The sequence below is a fragment of the Canis lupus genome, chromosome 12 (genome assembly GCF_048164855.1).
Source record: "Canis lupus baileyi chromosome 12, mCanLup2.hap1, whole genome shotgun sequence".
In the NCBI taxonomy this organism is placed as follows: Eukaryota; Metazoa; Chordata; class Mammalia; order Carnivora; family Canidae; genus Canis; species Canis lupus.
In genome coordinates, this window is record NC_132849.1 from 33241417 (window position 1) to 33265933 (window position 24517).

The 24517-nt window shown below is 37.0% G+C and overlaps 1 protein-coding gene across 9 annotated transcripts in view; it reads left to right on the forward strand.

Annotated features, from left to right (window-relative positions):
- The window catches only part of THUMPD2 (THUMP domain 2 tRNA and snRNA guanosine methyltransferase), a 37151-nt gene extending 12857 nt beyond the window's left edge, over positions 1-24294 (forward strand). For 3 of the 9 annotated variants that reach the window (XM_072770424.1, XM_072770423.1, XM_072770428.1), the window contains 6 exons: positions 1060-1112; positions 2821-2908; positions 10258-10329; positions 10814-10928; positions 20264-20372; positions 23480-24294. In XM_072770424.1, the coding sequence (XP_072626525.1) occupies positions 1060-1112; positions 2821-2908; positions 10258-10329; positions 10814-10928; positions 20264-20372; positions 23480-23804 (762 nt within the window). In that variant the 3' untranslated portion in view covers positions 23805-24294. Of the gene's footprint in view, positions 1-1059; positions 1113-2820; positions 2909-10257; positions 10330-10813; positions 10929-11270; positions 11347-11995; positions 14358-20263; positions 20373-23479 lie in introns of those variants that run through there. The other 6 variants (XR_012004489.1, XR_012004488.1, XR_012004487.1 and 3 more) reach the window with 6 other exon arrangements.
- Positions 24295-24517: the final 223 nt, after the last annotated feature.

The window sequence follows — 24517 nt, forward strand, 5'->3', positions numbered from 1 at the left end:
CATAATTGACAACAGTAAAATTGTACAGTAAAGTTTGTGACCAAAAATAACAGAAGACTCAAACCTTAAAAAATTTTGTTCTGCAAAATTAAGAGAAAAAATTTTATAGTGGGAGAAGCTAGTCTCAGTAACATTTGAGTGTAAAAATATCAGTGTATTTTCTGAGTATCGATTTTAATTAGAAAAGAATCCTGATAAATACTTTTGCTAAAATGAATAATGCAAAAAATTGGAAAGCTTTGCTTTGATGATCAAGGATTTAAATTTACAAAGTGGAGTCCATCCCAGATCATTCTTTTTAAATAAAAATTTGTCAATGTTAAAGTAATTCTGATTAAACTATATAGTAAAAATAACCTTGGAGTCAAAGTATCAGAGATCAAATGCTCTTGAGGTCAAACATTGAGTCGGAATATTCCATGAACTCATCAGACTACTAAAGTAAAATTCTAACTTTTAAAATTTAATTGAGCTACTAATTATAACTTGAGACATTTAAATCCTCTTAATGGCCTAACAGGAGAAGGACAGTACAGAAGAAGCAGCTCACCTACAGAAAATAGAGAAAAGGTCACCCTTGCTATGATATCTTTGGCCTGAAGAAAATTTTGTTTCCCTGGAAATATGTGTAGCCTGTGATGGTCCTGTGTGACCTCAAGTCTTGTTTGAAGTTGGAATTAAGATTGGTTTTAGGAAGTCTTTTCTAACCCACAGTGCTGAAAAGTCTGATCCAGTGATGATAATTCAGAATCTCTGGGAAGAAAAAACTCAAGATCTCTTCAGAACATGATTCTCCATATTCCCTGTATTCTGAGTTATCCTCAGACTCTTTCAGTGGAATGTACTAAAAATTTACTTTTTCTCTGCTCAAGAAAAATTATTATGGAACATCTTTCCATATATGACAAATAGGGCCTTAGATTTTTTTTATTAAAATATAGATTATTAGAAAAATAAAATTTAAAAATAAAACATAGTTTCAAAATGGAAGTTTTCAAATTGTCAGTGCATTTTGTAATGCATTTCCTGTTCTGTTCTAACATCTATTTGTTCTTTCAGATCTTCATACATCTAAATGATGTTTACTCTGTGGTGGGAATCCCTGTGTTCAGGTAGATCTTATTCTCTAAGCTTCAGATTTGTCCCGTAGAGTTTGTAAAAGTAAGAATTTATCCTCTTATTTATCATATGAAATGTCAGTATACCAGAGGGGGCTAAAAGCAAAGCATTTGGGTTCTTTACTTGAGCCAGTGAAGTGTTTTCTTGGTGCTTAATGCATATGATTTAATCTGGCCAGTTAGAGCTATAAAAGATTTGATTATAATCATTCACTGATTACATGATTCATCCTGAAAATTATATCTAATTATTTCTATTATTAAATGATTTTCACATGCCCTTAGTCTGTTGGCATCTGGAGTTTTTATTAAAATAGAAACATAGTTCTTAAAATTCACATTTGAACATTCTATAGTCATTATTCTTTTATTGTGGGAGAGTATTTCCAGTATTTAAAATCTACTTCAGGTATTTCTCTAATCTTGCAGGGTACTATATGATAACAAATGCAAATGACTCATTTCCTTATTCCAAAATATTTGTTGGACACATCATGTAACAGGTACTTTTCTAGATGCTTTGGGAAGAAAGAGCTAGCTGGATGAAAATAGTGATTTCTAGCTCCTTGGAAGCATTTAAATATTGTTGGTATCTTCAAAACATTTTATATGTACATCCTTGTTTACATACTATAATGTGATTTAGATATCCTTTTTCTAGATTCTAAGAATGGAATATTTTTAAAGATTATAAAAATTCAATAGGAATACCCCATTTGCTCTGAGCTCACATCTAGACATCTATAAGCCAGAACGTAAAAAAAGGAATGGTTAGGGTGATTGTAATAGCTTTTCTCAAGCTTGCTTGTTCATAGCATTAGAAAGATAGAAATAATATTTTGAAAACTTCCATCAAATCTGGAAACACTGATGGTAGCAGTGATGAGGTAGAGGATGAAGTATGAAGTAATACATAATGGAGGCCAGTGAACTCATTTGAGAGATGTCTACTTCAGCTCTTCATTCCATAAATTATTTTAGACAATGCAATGTCATGCTTCATTTCATCTTTTAGAAAGACGCAAATGAGCAAAGAGCAAATTTACAAAAGCAATCTTTTTCTAGAAAACAGATTTCAAGGGTTAGCATCCATTCAGCCCTACTTCCCATACTACATCTGTATCAGAGAACAATATGTTCCTCTTGACTCCAGATCAGCAAGAAAAGTTCCCGTGTATTCCATATCAGAAAGCAGAAAAATATATTAACATTTGAGAGAGATTTCCCTATGTGTTTAGATTTGTATAAGTCAAACACTTCTTAAGAGTTTAAATTTCAGTTGTCTAACAAGTTTACCTTTTTTTTTTTTTTAAGATTTTATTTATTTATTTGAGAGAGCGCATATAAGCCAGTGGAGGGGTAGAGGGAGAGGGAGAAAGAGGTTCCCTGCTGAGCAACGAGTCCAGTGACACAGTGCTCTATCCCAGGGTTCTCAGACCATGACCTGAGTGGAAGGCAGATGCTTAACTGACTGAGCCACCCAGGCACCCCACAAATTTACCTCTCTGAAGTGTCACACTGGCTGGTTAGACAAGGTGCCAATTAGAGAAGGTATTTTTTAATAAGGCTAAACTATTCTGTAATTGAGGGGATTCTTAGATGAATATGTTGATATGGACAGGTGAATCATTTTTATTTATATCATGATCTTCTTTAGACTATCCAGTAATACTGGGTGTTACTTTGTTACTTTTCTTTGTAGGGTTCCTTTAGCTAGCAGAGCTTACATCAAGACAGCAGGCCTGAGGTCTACCATTGCATGGGCAATGGCCTCTCTCGCTGAAATTAAGGTAAGGAAAATGTTTGCATTCTTATTAATAACAAGGTACTTTGTATAATAATCGACTGATTGATGGTTGCTAGCTTTCTTTTCCTTTCTTTTAATTTCTCTTTTTTTCTATCTTTTTCTTTCTGTTGCCATTATATTTATGAACTGCTACAGCGATATGCTTTTATATATGTTGAACTTCTGAGAGTATTTTGACTATGAAAAAGCTGAGTTCAAAGATAGCTACATTTTATTATTTCTAATCTTTTATGTCACCTATAAAACCTCTATTTCTTAAATTTTAAGTTTTTCTCTGTGACCAAGATCTGGATCAATGTTTATAAGTGTTCTGTGGACATAAGAAAATAATTTTTTTTAGTCAAGAAATGTCTGCTATATTATTATTTTCCTAACTGTACAATTCTGAAAGAGGTATTTCAAAATCTCATTATGTTACTGTATTTATATTTTTAACTTTTTGCACTTCTGCTGGTTGTTGCCTTAGTCTGCTGCTGTCTAGTTTGGTATATGCGCATTTAATGACTTATTGCTTCATCGGGAATTGTGCCTTTTTATTGTAACATAAAGTTCTCTTTATCTTGATTAGTGAGTTTAAACTTAAATTTCATGTCTTACTAATATTTTTACTCCTTTTTTTTCCTTGCATTTGCTGCATTTCTTTGCCACTGCTTTATTTTCAACTGTGCTTTCAGTAATTTTTTTTTTATAAACACACAGCTGTTTTAACCACTCCGATGGTCTCTGTCTGCCAGTGAGAGAATTTAGTATTATGACAGACATACTTGATTATATTCCTTCTATTTACTGTTTATTACTTCTTATATTGTTTCTTAGTTTTATTTTTGCCAGTTTGATCAAGTTACTTGATAATCATTTCATTACTGTCCTTGAGGTTGGAGATTATACTTTATTGTTGTATTCTACTAATGGTTGCTGTTCCCACCTCTCTTGATTAAGCACGTGGGACTCTGCCTTTCTTTCTTTCTTTCTTTCTTTCTTTCTTTCTTTCTTTCTTTCTTTCTTTCTTTCTTTCTTTCTTTTTTATTTTATGGTAGTCACAGAGAGAGAGAGAGAGGCAGAGACATAGGCAGAGGGAGAAGCAAGCTCCATGCACCGGGAGCCCAATGTGGGACTCGATCCCGGGTCTCCAGGATCGCGCCCTGGCCAAAGGCAGGCGCCAAACCGCTGCACCACCCAGGGATCCCTCTACTGTTTCTTTAAAACAAGATATCAGCTGTTTACTTTGTCAAGACACTGTTTTCACCACCAAGACACTCTAAACTTACCCTCTTCCTTATCATGAGACCTCTAGAGGGCTTTTCTTCTCTTCTCCTAACCCACCTTGACTCCTCACTGTAATGAGACCTTTGAAACATTTTTATACCCCTCCACTCCCAACCCCCAACAACTAGATTGAACAAAATTATTTACCATGTGTCAAAACTTCCCCGAGATATGCACCTTCTGATGCAAAAGTTCTTATTTAGCACTTATATTTAACAGCCCATCCTTAACCACGAAGGTGTAATTATGTATACACACACACACTTTTCTGTATATTACACACAGGCATACCACAAGGTATGTCACTCTTCCCCACTGTTCTTCACTTTGTCTTTCCCTATTTGAGGTCTCTGCTCTGGTTTCTTTGTTGGCTGGTTAAAGTCTTATCTAAGGTATTTCCTCAAGTGTGGTATCCAAATAATGCATTGTCTGAAATTCCTATATATCCTCAAATTTGTTTTTCATCCTGGGATAAATACCCATCTTGGCTGGATGTAAGAATCTTGAGTGGCAGTCCCTTTCCCTCAAGGTCTGTAGATGCTGTCTCATTGCCATTTACTTTCCTGTGTTCTAGATGAACAGTACATGCCAGTGTGATTTTCCTTTTCCTTTATAGTTGCCTGGTCTTTCTGCTTGGATGCGTGTAAGACTTTTCTCTTTAATTCTCTACAGTTCAGGAGTTGGGGTAACTACGTGGATGGGCATTAGGGAGGGCACTTGTGATGAGTGCTGGGTGTTATATACAAATGATGAATCACTAAATTCTACTCCTGAAAACAATACTACACTATATATTAACTAACTTGAATTTAAATAAAGCCTTGAAAGAAAAAAAATCCTCTGAAGTTCAGAAATATTAGTAGAATATACTTACATATGTGTGTTTTTTATTCAACCCAGAACTTGGTGTATCTGACTGCCTGAGTTCTAATTCTGGCTCCACCACTTACTTGCTGGGAAACTTTGGGCAAGATATTTAACATATCTGTGCCTCATTTTCTCATTTGCAAGATGAGAATAATAATCTCCTGGGGGAGAGGCACCTGATGGCTCAGTCCATTGTCAGCTTCTTGATTTTAGCTCAAGTCATGATCTCAAGGTTGTGAGATCAAGCCTTGTGATGCACCGCCCTGCTCAGTAGTGAGTCTGCTTTTCAGATTCTCTCCCTCTACCTCCCTCTGCTCCTCCCCCAGCCCCCACATATGCACTCTCTCTCTAAAATAAATAAATCTGTAGAAAAAAAAAAAAAAGCTCCTGGGTCATGTGAGGATTAAGTGAAGTAGCATTACGTGATTAGAACAGTGCGTGTTATATAGAAAGTGTTTAAGTATTAGCTGCTGCAATGGCAATAATAATTATAGTTATAATAATTATTTGGAATACATAATAATTATAAAAGTTACTGTTATTTCTCTGGCTCAGGCACTCTATCTTTCACTATTTATGTAATTGTTACTGACTCAACTGTCTTGCTTTAGTGACTTTTACTATAAACTACTTTGTTTTTCTGCTTCTGAGATCATAAACAAGTTAGGCTTCCTGGAACTATCCTCCAAGTTGCTTGTCCTTTCTCACATGGTTTCTATCTCTTTATATTTTGGATCTGCATTTTGAGTTATTCTTGAACATTATTTTCCAAGCTATAACAAGAGTCATAGAGATATGTTCTACTTTATTCATTGGAATTTTTAGCTTAAAAATCATGGTTTTTTAGCTTTGAAAAGTTTTGTGCATGTGCACATACATTTGAATACCTCTAGAAGCTCTTAATTTTTTTGTTCAAATACTTATCTATCTTCTCCAGGAGTTCTGTTTCACTAGATGTATGTTCTGATTGTTCTGCCTATTTATTCTCTTGCTACTCATGGACCCCTGCCCTTTAGATGTGCTGTTATTTTCTCTTTGGCTCACTGGGACTCAATTGTGGTTATTAAAATATTTTAAATGGCTAAAATCCTATTAATAGTAGAAGGCCAATGGATCTCTGGTGCCACTGGGCTTGACAGTATAAAGAGAATCTGTCAGCCAGGCTGAAAACTTTTCTATTTCTAGGTGAAAACTTTTCTATTTATTGGTCTCCCTACAGATCTATAGATCTCTGAAGACCAGGTTCTCCCCATTCCAATGATTCTCCCTTCTGGGCTTCAGTGCTAGTCTCTAATCCCCCACCCAGCCATGGCTGAGAGGCCTCATACCAGTTCCTTCTGGGTCCCAAATGAAGCCCAGGGCTTTCTCTTAGCACTAGTTGCCTGTATGTCTGAGCATCACCTGGGCTTAGGGGAAATAAATGCTTGGAGTTGAGAGAAAAGGAAAAAGCTACTTTAAGATTATCATGTTCCCAGAATCCATGTTTTCCTTTTTTATTTGATTTTAATCTTTAGTTCCAAATTTCTTTTAGTCTAGGGAGAGAGAGTTATGGTTACCAAACTGCCAGTGATCTCACCACAGTTTATATAACTATATAACTATATATACACACACACATATATATGTATTATATAAATATAAATTTATATAACCACCCTATACAAGTTTGAAATGTTACCTTCATCTTGACATAAACATCCATTTGTCAAAAAAGTAGAAAGTAAATTAAAATATCCAAAGTAATGTTTGATAAAATTTTCCCTTATTGTGAGTTTGCCTTGTTAGAACCTAGAGTAAGGATTGTTTCTCTAAATGTGACCACCAGCATAGGAAGTCTGTTAAAGCATGAAAGAAGTAGCACAGCACAGTAGTTTTGAAGGAGTTTAGTATTTGTTATAGGATTTCTTTTCCTTTAGTATCCGTGGTTCTTGTTCATTCCACTTTGAAGAATGAAGAGGTAGACCAGATGAAGAGTGGTGGGCAGCAAAGCAAAGTTTATTGAGTGAGTGATAATAAAGCAAAGTTTATTGAGAGTACAAAGCTCCCAAAGAGGGAAAGGACCCAAGAGAGTTTTTGTGAGGTTTTTTAATCCGATTAACCCTCCGTGCTCTTGTCACCCAATCAGGTTTTTGTCATGTACCTATCACTTGGGAAAGAGTGGAGGGCCCCTTCCAGGGTGTTGTAAAATCCTTTTAAGGGTGGTTTCCTCTTAGGGCGGGCCACCCCCCTTGTCCCTGCCTGCCTTTCGTCCTCATATTCTTCATTATAATGACCCACAGTGTAAATTATCCCAGTATCCAACCTTGGGTATGTCAGTGCCACTAACAATGAAATCTAAACATAAGGATATTAGATATTTTTCACATTTACCACACTGTTCTCCTTCCTAAATATCCTAACAAGGAAAATCAAGTTCTGCAAGTCTTAGTTATTAATATAGGCATGAAAATACTTGTCTACTTCTACCTGTGTACCCAAATGTCATAGCTAGAGAAAGTCCTGTGTAACATAAAGATACTAAATATATTTAAGGTCAGATCACATCATGGAGCATGGACCAAGTTGAGAGGAGGAAGAGCACAGTATTAAGCTACATATTAAGATCTTAATAAAAATTAGTTCTCAGACCATTGTTATTTTTAACTAAATTGTCATTTAGATCATTATTCTTTTTACTTAACCATCCCTTCACGGGGCATCCATCGGCTACTCTCCTTAGAATTACTGCTCAGGGGAAAATCAATCTCTCTCTCTCTCTCTCTCTCTTTCTTTCTCTCTCTCTCTCTCTCTCTCTCTCTCTCTCTCTCCTGAAGGACATTATGTTTCTTTCCATTAAGTGCCCTCTGGCTCTGACTGAAACCAGGCTCTCCACTGAGCACTCTGCTTCCTCTGTAGACATTTCAAGGGACCATGGGGCTAGAGGTGGTAGGTGTCCTGCTTGCTCCTCATTGTTCCTTTTACCCAGAACCTCTCTGTGTGTTTGAAGAACATGCCTTGAAACTATCCAGTCACATGCAGACCTCTCTTCCTGTCATTTCTACAAGAGTGTAGGACACTATTGCTGTCCTAGTTCTTTAGGATCTCAATGTCCACTCTGTAACCTGATCCCTTAGTGTCTTGGCTTCCCTACCTCTAATAATCTACCTTAGTTGTATCTTAGACCCTGAGGGATATACCTTCCAAAAATATCAATTTCAAGAATCCTGTTCTCAGCCTCTTTCTCCTTCCTGTTCAATTCCTCTAGCACCTTACCACACAGTTCCTTAACCCCTGGGGCCTCTAGTCTTTTGACCTTACTTACCATTGTCCATTATTCACCACCCGTCTTCACCCCTCATTCACAGCTTGGATTCTATGTTCTACCATTATAGTCATTTCCTTACCCACACTTTTCACTCTCTTGCTTCTTATTTGACTTAAATATTGGAATCAGAAAAAAACTTCAACATGTTCTCCTCACCAAATCTACCAACATATTGGAATCTGTGCCCACATACTTTGCCTTACCATCATCACAATAAGTGAACTGTCCTTATTTCACTCCAGTACTTGCTGACTGGATTCTATTACCTCATGCCTACTTCAGGACTTTTCTCTCTACTGCACATTCCCAGCAGCATGTACCCTTGATTTAATATCTTGAAACTTTAAAAAAAATAACCCTTTCCTGAACCCACATGCTCCTTCTCTGCTTCCCTTTACAGAAAGACTCTTAAAAATAGTTGTCCATATTTGGCGTCAGTACTTCCTATCTTCTCCTTCTCTCTTGTGCCCACTTCCAGCAGGCTGTCATCACTAGCACTCCACTGACACTGCTCATCTTACTTACCTCTTAGCACTTTGATACTGTCATCACTCTTCTTCTTGAAACGTTTTTTTCCACTGTTTTTTGGAACACCACTCTAGTTCTCCTCCTACATCAGTATGTGCTGCTGTCAGTATGCATTGCTGAATCTTCATCTACCAACGTCTATACTTAGGAGATCACCAGGGTCCAACCCATAGACTTTTCTTTTTTAACTTCTCTCACTTTCTAGATGACTCATCTAGTTCTGATGCTTTAAATATCATTTATGACTAACACTTAGTGTTCCCAACTTTATATCTGTAGCCTGAACCTCTCCCCTGAACTCTAGACCCATATGTTCAACAAATCACTTGACGTCTATACTTCATCTAAGAGGTAGCTCAAAATTAACATGTCCAGAACTATACTCTTTGTCTCCTTCAAAGCTGCTTCTTCCCATCTCTTCCCATCTCAGTAACAGGGAGCTCTGCCAGTTGCTCAGGTCACAAAGTCGTTTCCTATCACTGCCATTTTTAACATTCCACTTCTCATCACTTTTACCAATACCACTCTTAATACAAGTCACCATCATTTCTTGTTTGTATCCCCTAACTAGCCTCTCTGTTAACACTCCTACCCTTCTCTGATCCATTCTCTGCAGAGCAGCCAGAGTGATCCCACTGAAGTGTAATATGTTATTCCTCTGCTTAGAACCCCCCAGTAGTTTCCTATTCTTCCTAATAGAACCAGAATCCTTGCAGTACCTACAAGATGTGACATGATGTGACCCCTCCATAATGGGAATAGTTTTTTCTCCAAATTTCCTCTTTTCCCAGGCACAGGTAGGATTACACTTTCCTGACCCCTTCAATTTATGGGTGTCATGTGACTAACATACTTTAGCCAGTTAAATGTCAGTGGAAGTAATGTGTCTCACTTCTGGATGGCATCTTTAAGAGCTAGTATATAATTTGTCATGCTTTTTTCCCCTGTGCCACAGTAATGGCAATGCTCTGGATGGTGACCACTTCATGAGTTTGGCTTCCAGAGTAAGAAGCAGAAGCACCAGATGCCCATCTGTGAGGAATGTAGCATGAGCTGTGTATTTTTCAACCTTTAAAATTTAGGGATTGTTATTACATGCAGCATAATCTAGTGCATCTTGACCGACTCACCTAGCTACCTCTAATGTGGACACCACATTTTCTCTCTCACTCACTGCAATTTAGCCACACCAGAAACCTTCCTAATGTTCATACACCTGCCTTATGGCTTTAGCCACCTGAAATTCCTAATAAAGTGCAAAAAGCAATCATTACTCTTGAAATGTTGATTCCTTGAGTTTTAGATTTCTTTTATAATACATATTTATGATAGGCTGTATAACACCAAATCAATATTTCTGTCTGTAGGCTGGTGCATTTGTTTTAGATCCAATGTGTGGACTTGGAACAATACTTTTGGAAGCTGCTAAAGAATGGCCAGTAAGTTCTACAGTTTGACGAACCAAGCAATATATTTACTTTAATCATTAGATGTATATTCAATTCCCAGTTATTTACAAGTAGATTGTCTTTTTAGGACTATTAGCTTTGATTATATATGAGTTGCTATTTATTGTTGTCAAAATAGATTATGAAGGGTTAATTAAATTGCTGTGTTTCTTAAAATAATATGACAAATTTAGAAAAATGTAAACAATTTCAGTGATTAGTCATGACAGATTATGCTAATTCACAAATTCTTTGGACATTTGTTATTGTAAAACATAGTTTGTAAAAATTAACAATTCTAATTTTTTGCCATTGAATATCATTTTTAAAACATACTATAAATTTGTTTTAAAGTGAATTAACAAATCTGTTAAATTCATTTTCATTATTTGAGAAGAAGCAAGTAGGTTTTCTTAACTACATAAAATGGCAATAGTTTTATTTACACTTAAAATATGAATTTCTTTCCTCATAGGATGTATATTATGTAGGTGCTGATGCCAGTGACTCCCAGTTATTAGGTGCATGTGACAATCTGAAAGCTGCAGGCCTAAAGGATAAAATTGAGTTACTAAAAGTCTCTGTTATAGGTAAGATACTAAAAATGCGAACCTTTGGGAAAATGAACATATGTAAATATATTTAGAATCATAATAGTAAACAAAATTCACTTTCCATACATATATAAAGGTTGAATATTTTATACCTTATATCTGTGGGCCTAATCCTTAATTATAACTTATTTTTCAAAAGATTCATTATTAATAACAACCTTTATTTGGTCTCCCTAAGCATTTAAGTGAAAGTACCTTTTTGAGATGAGTTTGTTGTCTCTGAACCATTTCTCACATCATAACCAGGGACCACTTAATACAGGCATAAAATAAAGAAGACAGTACAATATAAATAACAAAACTCTGGATTTCTTCCAGATAAACTGAAATGTGAATTATCTTACCTTTCCCCTGCCTCACATTGAACAGTGTTCCTGTGATACATAGGAATAAGGTAACCAACCAGACCTGTTTGTTAAAACAAGCACTTCCAATGCTAAAACTGGAAAGCCTGGGGAGAACCAGAACAGTTGGTCCCCCAGTGAGGTAGAGGAAAACCGTTACTCCCTTTTTACTGATGGGGGATCAGCAGTGACAGACATGACAAGAAATCAACTGTGCCCTCTCCAATCAAAATCATATTTCCCTAAGACTCATAGTATTTAGACTGTTTTAGACAAGTCTCACATTCTTTATTTCTTTCCTTTTTCCGTAGTACATCTTTCTCCCTTAAAAACGAGCACATTCAATTGCCAGCTAAGAAAATGGTATTCTCTTGACACAGGGTGAATAGTCAGTAGTTGGTCCCAGTGTTTAACCTTTAATCTGTAGGAACAAAATATTGTTTCAAAAACTTTTATTGTAGAGGAAAAGTAGTAGAATATCAAGAAAATATTAGGATAACTTATGCATAAAAACATAATAAAGCAGCCTGAAAGAAGACGTTGTATTGTTGAATCTCATAGTTGTTTGCTGCCAACAACTATTTTTTCAACCTTTCTGTCAAAGCTTTTAATTGGACTTTATGCATAAGACAAATTTCTAGAGGAAACCGATGAATGATGAGGCTGAAATCAGCTTTCATGAATTCTAATTTCTTTCAGAAAGCTGTTTTGGGGGTACTTTCAAGAAGAGTGGGATGGTTTCATCAATTGTTGCAGAGTAATGGATTTTCAAACCCTTTATAATCTCCAGAGTGCCTCAGAGGTGTCAGGAAGGAAGTACCGAGCTGTCCGGCCTCTGCCGCTCTTCCAACTACATTTTTATCTTTCTTCAGGTGGGGGACATCTTCCAAAGATTTTACTTTAAAAATAAGCAAGGGGCTCAATTGTTGTTTTTTCTTTCTTAAGTGTTGAAAACAAAAGGTTCTCTATGGCTCCAAGTGGCCAAAGAAAGGAAGGATCATTCTAACTGCCATGTTAAGAATAGACTATAGCAGGGAGGATGGAGACAGGACACAAAGAAACCAGTTACAGGCTATTGCAATAATCCAGTATGAAATGAGGTGACTTGGGCCAAAGTGCTATTCATGGAGGTGTTGAGGAGAGGTCTGATGCATACTTTTTGAAGGTAGAACGAGCAGGATCTGTTGTTGGATTGAATGTGGCATGTGAGGAAGAGAGCAAGAATGACTCAGCTTCCTGGCTTGAGCAGCTGGAAGTGGGGTTGCCATCACTAAGCTGGGGAGAACTGCTGGGGAGCAAGTTGGAGTTTTGGAGCCTGTCAAGTTCCATGTGATCATTAGGCACCAGTGAGGAAGATGGTAAGTTAGTAGCCCCATGCCCAAATCTGGAGTTTAGGGGAGAGGTGAGGCATCATCAGTATAGGTGACATTTAAATCCAGATCACCTAGGGAATGAGTATAGATAGAGAAGGGAGAGAGGCGTGGGGGTGAACAGAGTACTCAAGAATAGAAGCTAGGTTATCCCAGGCCAGCAGCAGCCATCAGGACATGTTTCACTAAACTGTTGTTGAGGCTCATAGCATCGTCTTATTGCAGTCTTTAAAACTATAAATTTGGGTAGCCCTGGTGGCGCAGTGGTTTAGCACCGCCTGCAGCCCAGGGTGTGATCCTGGAGACCCCGGATCGAGTCCCACATCCGGGCTCCCTGCATGGAGCCTGCTTCTCCCTCTGCCTGTGTCTTTGCCTCTCTCGCTCTCTCTGAATGAATAAATAAATAAATCTTTTAAAAAATAAATAAATAAATAAAAATAAAACTATAAATTTGATACATTTTTCAAACTTACTTTTCTTAGTTACAATTGAGATAAAATATATTTCACTATGTTATTTGTAGATTTTTCTTTCGTGAATTGTTTTCAGGGTAACTTTCTGGAGGAAACAATAAACCATCTATTTTAAATTTCTTCATCATCCTAACATTTTAAAAATTTCAGTCTAGATGGAACCATTTAGACTTTGTGTACATGGGGCCCCATCTTAACTATTTAATAATTAGCCCTTCATTATACTTCTCTACTTTAGAGGTGGACATTGTAGCTAGGTCCAGGTGTTTATTTTCTTCACTAATTTGGTTTCACCTTTAAAAGCTTTAATCATAAACACAATTTAGAATGTTGAGACCCATGAATCAGTCTCTTATTCAACATTGACAGATGTAGAGATCCCACCCCTTTTTTACTATAGTAAGAGCACACAGACTTCAGAGTCAAACAGACCTAGTATAAATCCTGGCTCCATCATTGTTTGTCCAGTGTATGGCCTTCACCAAAATCCTGGACCTCTGTATTTCATCATCTAGAGTATGAAAATAATCGCTACTTCATAGAGCCTGTGATAGGGATTTATCACATACACACATTGAGTCTATTGCCTAACACACAGCATAATTAAAGACCTCTGTAAACATGGGTATGTCTAGGAAGTTAGTAATACTCTCATCATTGTTTGTTTCTACAGAATCACTATCTTTGTTCTCTTTGTGTACTTTAATGACTATTTTTCTACTTTTTTAGTGAAGTTTACTTTGTAACTTTCTACTGGTATAAAAGGAGATGATCCTTTAATATGCAGAAATTACATGTGTTTATTCCTAAGTTTTAATTATCATGAAATTTTGGAACCAAATGAATGTTATGTTACAGGCTATCTTAGGAACTAATTAGTCATTGGTTAGGCTTTGTTTTTTGTTAATCTACAGGTATATGTACATTCCTAGGATAAGATAGCTGCAATACATGCAGGTTTCAGCAAAAGAAACACATGTATAAGTTAATTAAAATGAGAGAATTGTTGACAGGTGAAAAAGAATGTTTTCATTCCTTCCAACTAGACATTATATAGTCTGCCACACATCACTTTGGTGAGAGTTTATAACAAGCTTACTGCTTGTGCTTTGTTCTCAGATGTCCTTCATTTCAACTCTTGTAGGAGTAAGGCATGCTTTTTGTAATACACGCATCAGCTGCCCATAATATGGTGGTTGCATTTTCTTTCAGAACACTGTAAGTTTTCCTCCAATACCTATCCTGCTCTTGTTGGCCTGGTGTTCCAGCCACATGTCTTGTGGCCCATGCCATATTATGTAAGATTCATGAAGCTGCTGGGCTGCCCATTTGGGGAATCAGAAGGAAAAGTGGGAAGTGATGGGTTAGTTATACATGGAGTATGTGGAAATAGGGAATAAGAAGCTTACCACAGACAGTTGAGTGTTTTTTGGTTCAGTGGCTTTACAGTTTATTGTATGGTATCAATCCTTATTATTTGATAACACTTATATTGTATAACAAACTCAGTAGTAATAAGTTTTTAAAAGCACATGTTTAATGAGAAAGTTAACACAGTTTCCATTTCTAAAGAAAGCTGATGAACACATTACTCAAGCGAAATGTTTATTGACATTTATCATCACTGTGAGGACCATGATGATCCCACTTATCAAATGAAACAGATCTGTTTATAGGAGCATCTAGTATTTACTCCAAAACATAGTTATTTTAAGGAGACTGAGCCCAAAGACAGCTATTTATCAAATGCAGCTAAAGAAAATGCATTTAACTATCACTCGGTGAAGCATGACTTTTCATTTAGATCAAATAATTATTCTAAATTAATTCTGCTCATTTTCAATACCAAGTTTTCTTATGTACATAAACAAAATGGAGCCATAGCTATTAATATGTTGATTCCATTGGTAGAAGACCTTTACAGAGTTAAATGTTGCCAATTTTGTTTCAGTATTATCAAATGTTTCAAAAAGAAAACCCATTAAATCTGTTCCAATAATGCTTTAGCTTTTCTTTTTCTCAGTTCTTGGAAATTTAGGAAGTTTTTTCTGTCAAAGATGATGTCTTTCATAATTGTAGTGCTATAGTAAATTCCGCTCAGAACTGCACGTGTGTCTGTTTATGCAGTATTTAGTGGTAACTAATATTCTACTAAAGAAATCTGTGAAGCAGAAATGTACTTGGAATTTGGTATGCTACCCACAGAATTCATAATTACCTTCAAACAAGCACTGATGATAAATGAAATAGAAACTTAGGTTATCAAAATAATAAACTTTTCAAAAACCATTTTTTAAATATACAGGGGATAACTAACCTGCAAATTATTTGTAATGAAGATGGTTGCAAAAGAAAAAAAAAATTTGAACATAACAAAACACATTTTATTTCCTTGCCCATCATCAGCTAGGTTTAAAAATATTTAAGCCTTCAAGGAATTACTTTGTGGGTCAGCCGAAGTATTCTACAATGGTCCTATAAAGTTTTTTAAAATAAACCAGTAGTGGCGCCTGCCTTTGGCCCAGGGCGCGATCCTGGAGACCCGGGATCGAATCCCACATCGGGCTCCCGGTGCATGGAGCCTGCTTCTCCCTCTGCCTGTGTCTCTGCCTCTCTCTCTCTCACTGTGTGCCTATCATAAATAAATTAAAAAAGAAAATTAAACCAGTAGGCTCATTGTGGTTGCATTTTTTATAAAATTCATTGGAAATCTATAAAGAATTTTGCAAATGTAGTGCCCATAAACATAAGTTTTTGCAACTTTTGGAAAATAAAGCTGGCAACAGGAGGACATTAAAATCACTAAAAACACCAAGGAAGAAATGAACAAATTGAAACAGTGAGAGGTCAATCATGCACAAAATTTAATTTTGAAATGCTATGAATACACCTTGGATATCTTATAGGAAGAATCTTCTAATGGCTTTCTTTGATTGGATAAGCATATATTCTAGAATAGAATGGAATCAAATTGAGAAGGGTTTAGATTCTGCAGCCTCTACATTGGTAAACCAATTAAAAGAATAATAGAGACAATTTACTTGAGTTTTGTGTTGTGAAAATGTTTGTCAAAGGCTCTCTAAATGGAGAGATTGAACTGGGGGGCTGAAATATTAAACTTTCCCTATGAAAGAAACAGAATTAAGGGTATCCTTCACTTAGAATTTTCTCTGAGCTCTCCTGTTACTTTAGAAACTATGGCTCTGTTACCTTAGAACCTATAAAGAAAACACTTTCTCAAATAAAAATATTAGGGTCTACAGAGAGTTTATTAATCATAAAAGTGAAACTTTGAAGAATAGCAGGCAATTTTATGAAAAAAAAATTTGAAATCCGTATTAAAAACAAATACTACATTCTTCAGAAAAATATCCATAATGACATGGGATTAGAGACTGATACATCCAAGAATCTAATCAGTATAAGATTACAGACCACAAAAAAAATCATTTTACTTGTTAATTTTGATGTTGATATCTTAAAAGTTTGTGGGTTTTCTTATTTCAGTGTGCCCAGATACTATTTTTTTGGTCTACTATAATAATAAACCAATTTGTCAGACAATAAATATTTCAAAAAATATGGAATTTTATTCCTAATCATCTTGTTCTTGAAAATGTTCCTGTTTGGACTATAAATTAAAAGGTCACCAGTTCCAGATGCCAAACTATACTTTGCATATTTAAAACTAATTATGAGCTTCTGGATGAAGATAACAGAGTGAAACTTTACTGAAGGATTTGTATCCTTCTGCAAGGAATAGTAAAAATAGAAGGAAAAAAATCAGCAGTAGCAACCAAAGAAAGGGCATAATCTCATACAATAAACCTCAAAATTTGGCCACAATGGAAAGAAACAGGAAGTTATAGAGCAGTATAAATAAGTAGAGTCCATAGAATAGTGGCTGTTTACAAGGTTACTGACGCCAAGTGTGACTCCAAAAATATACCCATCTAAGATGTCATTTTAGTACAAAGACATTTTCAAATATAAAAAAGTTCAGGCATGGTGCCTGGGTGGGCCCAGCTGGTTAAGAGTCCGGCTCTCAGTTTCAGCTCAAGTCATGATCTCAGGATGGTGAGATCAAATTCTACATGGGGCACCACACTTCAGCACAGTCTGTTTGAGATTCTCTTCCTCTCCCCCGCCCCCCACCCCTCATGAACGTGCTTTCTCACTCTCTCTAAAAATAAAAAAGTCTCAAAAAAAAAAAAAAGTTCAGGCAACATTTCACTAAAAAGCCCTTCAGGGGAAAATTTCTAATAAAATCCAAATATCTAAGAAAAAAATCAGCAAGAATAGAGAAAGCCAAGACAGTGATTGGTCATGAGGACTGAATCAACTTAAAAATACAACCGATTTTAAACAACTATGAGAGTTACAGACCAAGGACAGAATACAAATGTATAAACCTACACAGTAGAAAGAACATTGAACAGTAGGAAGTATGAGGAAAGAAACAGGAAGAGTATGTGCAGTTTTGTAGAAGACCTCAGTTTATTTAGTCATTTGTCTAAATATGCACAAAAAGATACCTTGAAGGCTCTTGAAACCTATTGGAGGAAAATATATCAGAGCCGTAATCCTGAGTTTTAACTAGTTCTTACCCATTTTTCTCCTGGAAGGAGGGAGAAATAGAGCGGTCCTTTTGTTCAAGACTTATCAGTATGTTAAATTTTTTTAATGTTCTTGAATCATCCTGTAGAGTTGTAAAAAAGAGATGATTTTTTACATATTTGTTTTGAGCTATGCTTCTATTTCAGAATTTTATCTCCTTAGTTACAGGCAAACTCTTTGTTCGCAGGCAGCTCAAAGCATTTAATAATTTAAAAGATTTTACAGTGTTGAAAATTATGGGTCAGGTGCTCATGATTTCAGGAATTTCCTCATCAGAAACTCTGGAGGTGGGGCCAACAGGCTGTGTTTTACCAGCCCTTCAGTCGATTCTGATATATACTACATAGTAGATTTGGGATGAAGGAGGCAAGGATTTGCATTTGTAGTTCCCAGGAGATACTCCTGCTGGTGGTAACTCCTGACGATGCTGCTCAGGAGATACTGCTGCTCTGAGAACCAGTGCTGGAGGAAGAGTAGGAAAGAGGCCCACCTGGAAGCAGTTGCCCTGCATGGCCTTTGAGGAGCCGGGATAAGGGAGCACTGTTCTGCAGAGCTACTTTGAAGGATTCTGGCCACTGGTCTCCACCTGGCTGTCATCTGCCCGTACACCCAGAGAGGACATTGTACAGAATAACCACAAGAAGAGCTGTTATTGAGTGCTCACTCTGTGCCAGGCACTGTTCTAAATGCTTTCTGTAAATGATCTCACTTGTAAACTTCTGAGGTAGGTACTCTTACCCTACGTTACGGACGAGGAAACTAACGTAATAGTTTCCCAGAGCCCCCGCCCTAGTTAGTAGCAGAGCCAAATACCAGCTGTCTGATACCAGGGCTTGCCTGCCCTCTCACATACATCAACAACGGCTTATTTTATGTTCTATTAGAAGATAGCATTGCTTACTTAGTTCCAGAACTTTTTGAAAAGATTATTTTGTTAACTTTGTTCCCTCAACTTCTAAAATTATTTTAAGCAGTTCAGCCAAATATATAATACAGAGTAGGAAAGTTGCAAACAAAAATAGAGACTGACAAAGAAAAAAAAATGTTACCAAACCTGAACAAATTGGGCAGCTAATATGTGTGTGTATGTGAGAGAGAGAGAGAGAGAGAGAGCGCACACAGAAGAAAGGCATGGGCTCAAACTCGAGAGTAAACTACTGTTGTGGTTTCTCATGTATAAAACATCCGATAACCATGATTGCCTTCACTGTACATTGCCTTGAGTAGTTCAGCAAAAAGTATAGAAACAGTATTTAAATGTACATGTCCTATATCAACACCGTTAAACTAAATGCATGAAATTAGAATATGATTTGGAGGTACCTGGGTAGCACAGTTGGTTGAATGAATAATCGACTCTTGGTTTTGGCTCAGATCATGATCTCAGGATCATGAGATCAAGCCCCACATCAGGCTTCATGCTTAGCAGAGTCTGCTTGAGATCCTGACTCCCTCTCCCACTGCGCCACGCCCTCTCTAAAATAAATAAATAAATCTTTACGAAAATATACTACTCAGAAAAATAATTCCTGCCTGACTTTAAAAGAATATTACCCTGAGACTTTTTCTAACAACTTATTCTTTCTTCTACTAATCTCAAGCAAGGGTTAGAACTAGGAGAGCTTATCAAGTGTTCATTAGACTTTCCCAGGTAATGGGACTTTTTGCTTTGGTTTTAAATTTCCAGCCAACAAAAATTTACGTACTATTCAAGTTAGTAAAGATTATTTTAACTTTAATATTTTTACAGAATTAGATGCTATTCAAAATGAAAGTTGAGATATCGACCTTATGAATATCTAATTTACTTGGTGGGTAGGAAATAAAATAAGTAGAAAATGAAAAGTATACTAAGAAAATGTTGAAGTTAAGATTATGTGTATTACCTTCTGATAATCTAATTTCTGAGAAATGTAAAGATGAGAAAAAATTAGATTTAATCATCAAACACTGTATTTAATTTTGTTTAGTGATAATATTCATTTTGTTGATTTGTTTAGCCTCTTCTCTGGTCTTAGGTCTTAAGTAGATGTTCTTAACTTTTGGGTGTCCTTTAAAATTTCAGTGAAAGCTAAGATCATCTCCCTTAAAAGCAAAAAGATCTACACACATAAAATTTTATATGAAGAGGGAAATGAAAGTTATAGGATATAATTTGTAGAAAATTCTTCTAAACAATGTAATGTGTTTCTTCTTGGATCTGGCAACTTTCTAGTCATGTAATATGTTTAGAGAGTTCAATTTTCTGATTAATTTAAGATTCTGCTTAATTTATGTCATTTTATCATAACAGAAAAACCAATTTTCAAAAAACAGAATATAACAACTTTATCATTTATTTTCTTAGTGAAAACCCTTTTGGAAACTTGTAGTTTCTTGGACACAATGTTAGCAACCCCAAATTTTATTTAATATGCAAAAATAATTCTGAATATTCAGCTTTCTCATATTTAAGTTATAAATATCTCAACTTAATGTAACAGGATTCTCTGGTTTCTGTATTCCAGAATTGCCACTGCCCTCAGAGAGTGTCGATATTATTATTTCTGACATTCCATTTGGGAAAAAGTTTAAGTTAAGGAAGGACATCAAAAGCATTCTACAAGAAATGGAGAGGTAAGTTGTTGAGTTTACTTTTATAATTTTTGCATTATTGAGCATATAAGCAAAATACATCCTAGTTCCTCAGTTAAGATTTGATTGCGTTTTAGTAATTTCCCAGAGCTTTTGTAGCTTAATTTTGAGTTTTCAAACCAGAAGCTTATAATTGAAATAGTTATCCTGTATCATCTTGCACTAGAATAAGTTTTATTCTGAAAAAGATTCCAATTTTTAATTCTTACCTGAAATTTGAGTATCTGAAATAGTGACGTGTATTTTAATCACCAAGGTAGGTAATTTATGTATTTACTTCTAAACCTCACAAGAACCCTGCCTCCTATGTGTTGATCCCAGACACTTTACAGATGGGAAACTGGGACCCGGAAAGATGAACTTTTCCTCAAGATCACAGCTGCTGAGCCACATGGCAGAAGCCTCATAGGGAACGTTCAGTAACACAGAGAGGTTACAACACTGCTGATTTTAAAATGAAGATGCAGAAGTGTTATCCATGTCGTGGTTTCTAAGGTCTGCCTCAGGGAATAGAACTCAAAGTATTTCTTTGAGAGCCTCAAACAGTGAGGGCTGAATATGTATTTTTCTGATCACTTAAGCTGGTAAAGGAGAGAACCTAGAACATATGGAAGAACAAAAGATAGGATGAAGAGGTCAATTCGTTAAATGTCTCCGTTGGGCATTTGGTAGAACAATACAATATAAATGTTCAGGAGCCTTATGTATCTAAATAATGTCACCACTAGAAAAAATGAGCGTGGAAAAAATTCAGTGTCAAGGCTGGCATTCCTTAAGGAGAATTAAAACTTGACATGAAGTGTAAGCCCAACTAGGATGCTCCACACTTCTTTTGGATTATTTCATTTCTGAGCAACTTCTCCTGCCACACAGTCACATCACCCTTAACATATTATGTAAGATCTCTTTGTGGGCAACACCTATAATTCAGACATTTCCAGAGCTCCTGTACTCCCTTCTGCCTGATAACACATTTCCCTCAAGCAGATTTTGCAACCCTGACTTAAATGATATTAAAATCATTTCAGGAGCTTTTGAAAAACACTGACACTCATTCTCTACCCCTCCCCTACAAGGCTCCAATCTAATTGGCCTGGAGTAGAACGTGGATGTATTTCTTCACCACTTCCAGGCTAATTCTGTTATGCAGCCAGAGTTAATAACCACAGCCTTTGTGCCTAACTAGGCAAGTCATCAGCCATACTATGAAGCCAACTCAGCTCATGGTGAAATACTAATACATGTGAGCAATGACTTACATTTAGCCTGGAACTTTCCAGAAGATAGTCAAGATTTCCCCCCTAATTTGAAGGCCTCAGTAGGATCAGTTGAAAGTGTATGTATTGGGGGACCTGGGTGGCTCTGTTGGTTAAGCATCTGCCTTTGGCTTAGTCATGGTCTCAGGGTCCTGGGATGGAGCCCCGCGTCGGGCTCCCTGCTCAGCAGGGAATCTGCTGCTCCATCTCCCTCTGCTCCCCATCTCCACTCATGCTCGCTTTCATGCTCTCTTTCTCAAATAAATAAAATCTTTAAAAAAAAACGTGTACATATTTGAACTTTCATGACCATGTCTTCTTGACACCTGCCCACAGCCTTTGTGGTTTGATTTTTTACTTTTTATATCGTTTGAGGTTTTATATAGTCGGTGTAGCATACTACAGTGTAATTTAGAGACTAACTTGTCTTGACATTGGTTGTTTAGATGAGGGAAAGCTACTTGCATTCCTGACATCTTTGTCAGGTGTGGGAGAGATTCCCTGTAACTCTCAGCCCTTGAGCTGTCACCCTATTTCCTTACCTTTACAACCAAACTTATTGAAAGAATAGTCTATGCTTGACATCTCTACTCCTCACCTTCCAGTCTCCTTAGATTCTGGTAGCAACATTTGCTCCTGTCCTCAACTAAGATTGCTGTGCCTGGGTTCACTAATGACTCCTCATAATCCGAGCCACTTGTTAGTCCTGCAGCATTAGACACTGTTGAGACCACTCCCTCTGGAAAGTGTACACCTTTGACTTCCCTGCCGTCACTACTGTCCAGACTCTCTTAGCAGTATGATTCAGGGACCCTTCCTCCTCCCTCCTGCCTTAAACATGAAGTCTCTGTTCCTTGGCCCCCTCTCTCTTCTCACTCGGTACTGCCACCACCACCACACACACACCGCGAGATCCTCCACCATTGTGGCTTTACCTGCTGTGTCCTGTTGAAAGTCTGAAATCTCTTCCTGGAGCCCTGGGCTTCTCCTGGCCTCCAGGCTGTCTGTCCAACCATGGATGGGCATGTACCCTGCCCTGTTCCCTAGGTCCCTCAGCACCTTCAAACAGCGCTCTTTGCCTCCCTCCCCTTGTCCCCTCTGACTCACCCTCCTGCTGAATTCCTTTCAGTGCCTCCTCCTCACTTCTCCTGTCTGCTGCCTTTCTGCCTCCAGTTCCTTGCCAGTGCTCTGGGCCCTCACTGTCACTTGGCTTGCCTCATTCCTGCTTGTCCTTATCTCGAAGCACAGGTTCAGGACTCACCTAATGCCTTCCCAGGGCACCTGGGATTTTCCCTGGATGGTAGCATTTGCCACCCTCTTGAATTTACTTGCCTCTCTCCTACTTTCAGGAATATCTTCAGCAACTCAGAGCGCAGACGTGCTCTGCAGAATTTGCTCAAGTGATTGCATCTCAGGATCTTCCCTTCTTTTCCTGGTCTTCCCTGTTGTCCTTCCCTTGTTCCTTTCCTCAGTCCTTCTGGTGATTTTCTTCTGCCACCATCCTACTACCTTTAATATATGCTGATTCTTTAGGATTCTTTCATTTGTCTTTTCCTTTGTACAATCACTTATTAGAATGTGACTATGAATTACTTTGAGGCTTGCCTTTTAAGTAGAGTAAAAATAGATAATTAAAGCAGATTTGTGCTAGTGATTCTGTAATTACTATAATGAATATGCATTATGGAAGATACTACCTAATTATCAAAATCCTTGTGTTTAAATAGATAAAATTAAATTTCAAATTAAAAACACCAAATATTTTAAATAAAGTGGGATTGTTTGTTGTCTAAAAAGAAAGAAATACTCATACCAATTACCATTTTTCCTCAGAGTGCTCCACGTTGGTGGAACCATTGTGTTGTTGCTCAGTGAAGATCACCACAGGCGCCTTCAAGATTGTGAACAGAGCAGCATCCCTTTGAATTCTGAGGTCAGCCACACAGATGAACTTGGAATCGAAAAGTGCTTGAATCCAGGAGAAAAAACTAGCATACCAGAGACAGTGTCATCTTCATCTGAAGCCAGTAACCAGGAGGGCTTAGACAAAATGCTACCATTTGGCTCCTTAGTGCCAGTAGAATGCTACAAAGTTAGCCTTGGAAGGACAGATGCATTCATATACAAATATAGGAAGTCCCACTCTTTTGGACTCTAGCAGGCTTGCCTGCTGTAAGCCAGGTTCAAATCCTTTTACGGCAGCTGCATAACAGTGAAGGTGGTTGTTTTAGGATCTTAATAGGGCCACAGAATTCCAAGGAAACAAACTCCCCTGAGGACATGAGGTGTGGCTGCTGGACACAGGTTCTGAGTAGTGAGTTCCAGCTTTATTCTCTAGGAGCTAAAAGTGCTGACCAAGGCCAGTGAATGAATATTTATACCAAAGGACTCTTAAACTTTGTATTCTGCTGGAACATGAAAAGTTCTGCCCTGCCTGCACTATTTCTGAGCAGAAGCTACAGCTTTGAACAGAGGTTTTCAGAGGTTGATATAAAGTGTATTGTAGTCATCACAAGGTTGATGATGTTTAAACAATCAGATTTTTCTAAATATAGAAACTTTTATGTGTTACTTTTTTTGATATTAAACTTGATTTTTAAACCTGTAATTTTCTTCTCCATTGGAATAAAAATAATTTTTAACTGCAATATCTTTTATATGTCCCATATTATATTATAAAACATTAATAGGAATGATAACAATATGAATCAAGCCAGTATCATCCAACATGATGGAAAATAAAGTTTGCTCTTTTTCTTTTAAAGACTTTATTTATTCATGAGAGAAACACAGAGAGAGGCAGAGACAGTAGGCAGAGGGAGAAGCAGGCTTCATGCAGGAAGCCTGGTGTGGGACTCGATCCCAGGACCG